This window comes from Pleurodeles waltl, chromosome 8 (assembly GCF_031143425.1).
Source record: "Pleurodeles waltl isolate 20211129_DDA chromosome 8, aPleWal1.hap1.20221129, whole genome shotgun sequence".
Lineage (NCBI taxonomy): Eukaryota > Metazoa > Chordata > Amphibia > Caudata > Salamandridae > Pleurodeles > Pleurodeles waltl.
This window is the reverse complement of record NC_090447.1, coordinates 28711966-28718307: the sequence shown is the minus strand read 5'-3', so window position 1 is coordinate 28718307 and position 6342 is coordinate 28711966. Positions and strand designations below refer to the sequence as shown.

Below are 6342 nucleotides of genomic sequence, written 5' to 3'. Positions count from 1 at the left end.
TCTCATCCCCGTGGCATTTAAGGGGAAGGGGGCGCATGTCCACTCTCTCTGAGCCATTATTGGTCCTCGGGACCCCATTCCCTGGGGCCTTAAATGTGATTACGCTGGGGCTCACAGAGGGAGCCCGAGGGCCCCTGCTTGCTCACCGCATGGACCCACCTTGGGTCCTGCAGGTGCAGCATTGCTCCCACTCGGCAGAAGCATCTATTTTTTAGTGCTTCCACATGGTGGGAGCAATGTGAGATTCCCTACCCACAAGAGCGCGGGCAGGGAAACGAAAGTCTGCTCCCACCCGGCAAGAGCAAGAAGCATTTTTAAAGTTCCCACCGATTGAGAGCAGACATGCCTTCCCTGCCCATGTTCTTGCGGGCAGGGAAACTACTGTGTTCCAGATGAGGCCTACCTGGGACATAATAATTGAGCGGGCACCTGGCATTGGATCCCCGTGGCCTTTACAGGCTTAGGAGGGAAGGGCCATGCGTCATCTCCCTTTTTTAATGATGATGGTCCTAGAGGATGTGGACCCCGGAGTCTATTGAGAATCGGGGCTAGGGGCCATGCGCTGCTCCTCTTTGTATTGGAGTTTGGCCCGGGGGATGGCGTCCCCAGGGTCTGTTGAGGCTTGGGAGGGGGGGCCGTACGCTCCCGGGCCCTTTCTATTCATATCAGTTCAAGGGGATGGGCCATGCGACTCCTCTCCTAAATAATATTTTGCGCTGCCCCTGGCCCACCCCGGAGGAGGGGAGGATGTTTTTAGTAGCGAGAAAGCCCTTTGTGGGCAGTTCTATGGCTACATTTTGTAGCTTGAAAAATGTTAATAAAACGACTCAGTGATTTGTACATGTTTTTTAATAAAGCTTTATTGCATTTTTAATGACAAGCAATTTTATTAAACATTGAAGCGTGTGAATTAATTAAATATACATTTTATAACAATTATTTCATTATAATTATTGCCCATTTTCTGACAAAGACACTACATGTGTTTTATGTATGTTGATACTCTGATCCCTTCATCAATCTTATAGGAGCACTATTTTGATGTCCTGACCCACAGACAAAGTCAGTGGCTCTGTGTTATTTAAAATGACACCCTTTATATTCAGCCATCTGCGCCTGTGGGAATTTGGACATTGCTTGTGTGCAGGGGGGGGGGGTAGGACGCAGGGCCTGACCATGCGCCACACATTTCCGAAGGCCGTACGCAGTGTGGGGTTGGCATTTGTAGAAAAAGCTGTTTCAGGATCCAGACATGCAGCTGGGAATTATTCTAGGTTTATGACTTCAGTTAGGATTCCTACAATGTACCAGGACTATCGATAATCTTTTCTTCTTCGTCCCACAGTTGTTCGTAGTGTAGATTTTACAGTTAGCATGGTGTGCTTCAATGTTTTTCTGTATGCCTCTATTTCTCAGAGTGTTTCATTTCTTTTATTCCCCTTTATGTGCTTAACTCACAACTTTTTCTTGGTATTTCATGTTTCTTCCTGTTATTTGTAGACAAATGAGCAGTCACTGGGACCAGACGCTTTTATAATTCTACAAATATCTGTGCTTTTCTTCTTTCCTACTAGTCAGGTCTTTTATCATCTGTTTTTTTTATCTGGTATTTGAATGCCCCACATATTTGTAATCTTATTGATTTAAGTAATTGCTTCATTTTACAGTAACTGCACTATTTTGGCTCCTGTGATGTCCACAGATTGGTCAGTATTCTTGCTGACGTACTAAAATTCTTGCCAAATGTGCTGCATCTCTATATTTTAATACTTGTTTAGTGATGGTGCGTGTTCGCTGATATCTTTGTAGGCTTTATAATCAGCAAAAGACCTTCCAAAATTTACTCCACTTGAGCGCTTTTTGCCTCGGGTGTGTTTGTTAACTGCTTTGTAGTTTTTATGACTGACTGAAGTTATTTCCACATTCAGTGTATTTGAATATTTTTTTATCCTGTGTGTGTTAGCTGGTGAATCTGCAATAATTCTCTCAAACTCCTTCCTCTTTCAAAGCAATGCTGTCTTTTTTTCGTTGTGTGTGTTTGCTGATGACTTTGTAGGCCTGATAATTGACTACAACTCTTCACACATTTGCTACTTTCTAATAGTGTTCTCTTGTGTGAATTCTCTGATGTATCTTTAATGTTGAGGATTGTCTAAAACTACTTGTGCATTTGCTGCAATGGTATGGTTTTTCCCCAGTGTGTGTTCGCTGATGTGTTTTTAGGTTTTGGAAATGTCTAAAGCACTTTTCGCATTCACTGCACCTGAATGGCTTTTACCCAGTGTGTGTTCTCTGATGTGTCTTTAATGCAGAGGATTGTCTAAAACTACTTGTGCATTTGCTGCAATGGTATGGTTTTTCCCCAGTGTGTGTTCGCTGATGTGTCTTTAATGCGGAGGATTGTCTAAAACTACTTGTGCATTTGCTGCAATGGTATGGTTTTTCCCCAGTGTGTGTTCTCTGATGTATCTTTAATGTTGAGGATTGTCTAAAACTACTTGTGCATTTGCTGCAATGGTATGGTTTTTCCCCAGTGTGTGTTCGCTGATGTGTTTTTAGGTTTTGGAAATGTCTAAAGCACTTTTCGCATTCACTGCACCTGAATGGCTTTTACCCAGTGTGTGTTCTCTGATGTGTCTTTAATGCAGAGGATTGTCTAAAACTACTTGTGCATTTGCTGCAATGGTATGGTTTTTCCCCAGTGTGTGTTCTCTGATGTGTCTTTAATGCAGAGGATTGGCTAAAACTACTTGTGCATTTGCTGCAATGGTATGGTTTTTCCCCAGTGTGTGTTCTCTGATGTGTCTTTAATGCGGAGGATTGTCTAAAACTACTTGTGCATTTGCTGCAATGGTATGGTTTTTCCCCAGTGTGTGTTCGCTGATGTGTTTTTAGGTTTTGGAAATGTCTAAAGCACTTTTCGCATTCACTGCACCTGAATGGCTTTTACCCAGTGTGTGTTCTCTGATGTGTCTTTAATGCAGAGGATTGTCTAAAACTACTTGTGCATTTGCTGCAATGGTATGGTTTTTCCCCAGTGTGTGTTCTCTGATGTGTCTTTAATGCAGAGGATTGGCTAAAACTACTTGTGCATTTGCTGCAATGGTATGGTTTTTCCCCAGTGTGTGTTCTCTGATGTGTCTTTAATGCGGAGGATTGTCTAAAACTACTTGTGCATTTGCTGCAATGGTATGGTTTTTCCCCAGTGTGTGTTCGCTGATGTGTTTTTAGGTTTTGGAAATGTCTAAAGCACTTTTCGCATTCACTGCACCTGAATGGCTTTTACCCAGTGTGTGTTCTCTGATGTGTCTTTAATGCAGAGGATTGTCTAAAACTACTTGTGCATTTGCTGCAATGGTATGGTTTTTCCCCAGTGTGTGTTCTCTGATGTGTCTTTAATGCAGAGGATTGGCTAAAACTACTTGTGCATTTGCTGCAATGGTATGGTTTTTCCCCAGTGTGTGTTCTCTGATGTGTCTTTAATGCGGAGGATTGTCTAAAACTACTTGTGCATTTGCTGCAATGGTATGGTTTTTCCCCAGTGTGTGTTCGCTGATGTGTTTTTAGGTTTTGTAAATGTCTAAAGCACTTTTCACATTCACTGCACTTGAATGGCTTTTCCCTCAAGTGTGTTTTCATATGGCTTTTTAGTTGTGATGATAAACTAAAGATCTTAACACATTCACTGCACTTGAATGGTTTTTCCCCTGTGTGTATTTTCTGATGATTCTTTAATGCTGAGGAATGACTAAAACTACTTGTGCATTCACTACAACGGTATGGTTTTTCCCCCGTGTGTGTTCGCTGATGTGTTTTTAGGTTTTGTAATTGACTAAAGCTCATTTCACATTCACTGCACTTGAAAGGGTTGCCCCTCAAGTGTGTTTCCATGTGGCTTTTTAGTTGTGATGCTAAACTAAAGCTCTTAACACATGCACTGCACCTGAATGGTTTTTCCCCGGTGTGTGTTCGCTGATGTGTCTGTAGGTGTGATAACCGACTAAATCTTTTCACACATTCACTGCACTTGAACGTTTTTTCCCCTGTGTGTGTTTGCTGATGTGTTTGTAGGTGTGATGATTGACTAAACCTTTTCACACATTCACTGCATTTGAAAGGTTTTTCCCCTGTGTGCGTTCGCTGATGGCTTCGTAGGTTTTGTAACAGACTAAAGCTCTTCACACATTCACTGCACTTGAATGGCTTTTCGCCTGTATGTGTTTGCTGATGGCTTTTTAGGTGGAATGAGAAACAAAAGCTCTTCACACATTCACTGCACTTGAATGGTTTCTCCCCTGTGTGTGTTTTCTGATGCATTTGTAGGTGTGACAGCTGACTAAAGCTCTTCACACATTCACTGCATTTGAATTTTTTTTCTTCTGTGTGTGTTTGCTGATGTCTTTGTAGGTGTGACAGCTGACTAAAGCTCTTCACACATTCACTGCACTTGAATGGTTTTTCCCCTGTATGTGTTTGCTGATGGTATTTTAGTTGTGATGAGAAACAAAAGCTCTTCACACATTCACTGCATTTGAATTTTTTTTCTTTTGTGTGTGTTTGCTGATGTCTTTGTAGGTGTGACAGCTGACTAAAGCTCTTCACACATTCAGTGCAACTGAACTGTTTTTCTCCTGTGTGCTTTAGTTCTAATGACAAACTGAAGCGCTTGCTGCATGTGTATGATTTTTCTCTCTCGGTTAGTGTCTTGGGGGCTTGTGTATATTTGTCTACATCGCATGACTGTGTTTCCTGAAGGGCCAACATGGCTGTTAAAGCGCATGTGTTATTCTCCCATTACCTGTATGCATGTGTGGTATTTTAATGTTTGATGTCTCACTTAACAACAATATACAATGGTCCCTAAATACCCGTCATATTTATAATATGTGTAAGTCTTTGTTAGGGGAGATTGTGTCTTTAAATTGGATAATGGTTTTTCATGCTTACGGGTAAAGACTCATCCTCCTTCTGGTCAGTGCAAATTGGGACATCACTCTGTATTGTAGACAGCAGACCCCTCTTTCCTTTATAATTCAGTTGTCTGGCTCCACTCCGTTGTGCTTTTCTCTGGTTGCTGTGGTTTGGCCAGAAAGAGTTTACAATACACCTAGAGCACTGAATGGCAATCTGTCATCATTTTAGAAAGCAAAGCACCGCTGTTACCACGTCATACAGATCCCATGATCAAAGCTGGTATGGACACTTGTTTACACAGTAGGTGGTTTGTCAGTGTTGTTGCCTTAATTTTCCAGAGGTCATTTCTTAGTCTTGTGGCGTGGCAGTGCACGGCTCAGACTCTTAGATCCACTAAATTGCTCTTGACTGCTTCTTCTAGGATCGGTCAGTTTTATGTGCTAGTTCCTCTGTCTCTGACAGCGTTACCTTCAATATGCATCATAATCTTGAGCATTCAAATTCTGTTCCCTGTCGGATGTAAAGAGATTTATAATTACCAGATGGAAATGTGATGGAATGTGAATACACAATATTTAACAAGAAGCAACTCTTCTTTACCATCTTTGAAACGTATTAGGGGGTATTCCACCAGACAAAGATATTTAACTAAAAGTCCTGTTGAACACGTCACATCTTATTTACTTCCAAAAATAAGGTGATTTACTGGGGTTCACAGAGCAATTTAGTAAAGAAAGGGCGCTCGCAGACCACCCACATGTTACAGTTAAAGCTTTAGGTTGATGCACACAGTCAGGATTTCATTTAAGCAGGAATAGATTGTGTAAACAGAGATGGATCAGGATGTGCTGCTGTTTCTTCAGTTTCAGAACGTATATAACAAAGGTAGTGCTTCTAGAAGCATATAACAAAGGTAACTCTTCGGCAAGTTTATAACGGCACTCACACGTTTCTCAGTGCTTTGCTGTTCTCATTGGATCATTACATACAACAATGCCCTAACGGGGAGAGACCGACACATCATAAAACAACATAGGTGAAGGCAAAAAAATTATCTATTCATATAAATATATATATTCATTTATTTACTTATACATAAATATCAATTTAATATATTCATCCTATACGGACAGCCCATCTGATAAAAACAACACACCCAAGAACAGATAGTGTGAGAAAAAGTGCTCGTGATAGATAGAAAGGAGAATAATACCTATTCCAATGAATCAAAAACCTATACAAAAGACATTAAAAACAGTTGGTTGGTTATTTTTTGTTTGCTGCATTAACTCCATTCCAAATCCTCAGAGAGTCTAAATCAATTCCTTCAATTCTCCAAAGATCTTGTGCAGAGACCAATCCAGACTATGATATATCCGTCGACGTTTCGACCCCTCTATATCTTGGGCCAAATCCCAGCTCCACAAT

The 6342-nt window shown here is 41.2% G+C and overlaps 1 protein-coding gene across 1 annotated transcript in view; it reads right to left on the bottom strand.

Moving 5' to 3' along the window:
• Window positions 1-911: 911 nt before the first annotated feature.
• LOC138249681 (zinc finger protein 271-like) overlaps window positions 912-6342 on the bottom strand; it is a 61149-nt gene continuing 55718 nt past the window's right edge. Inside the window, exon 2 of the mRNA XM_069203648.1 lies at window positions 912-5424. Within this exon, the coding sequence (XP_069059749.1) occupies window positions 3283-4764 (1482 nt within the window). The 5' untranslated portion in view covers window positions 4765-5424 and the 3' untranslated portion in view covers window positions 912-3282. The remainder of the gene's footprint in view (window positions 5425-6342) is intronic.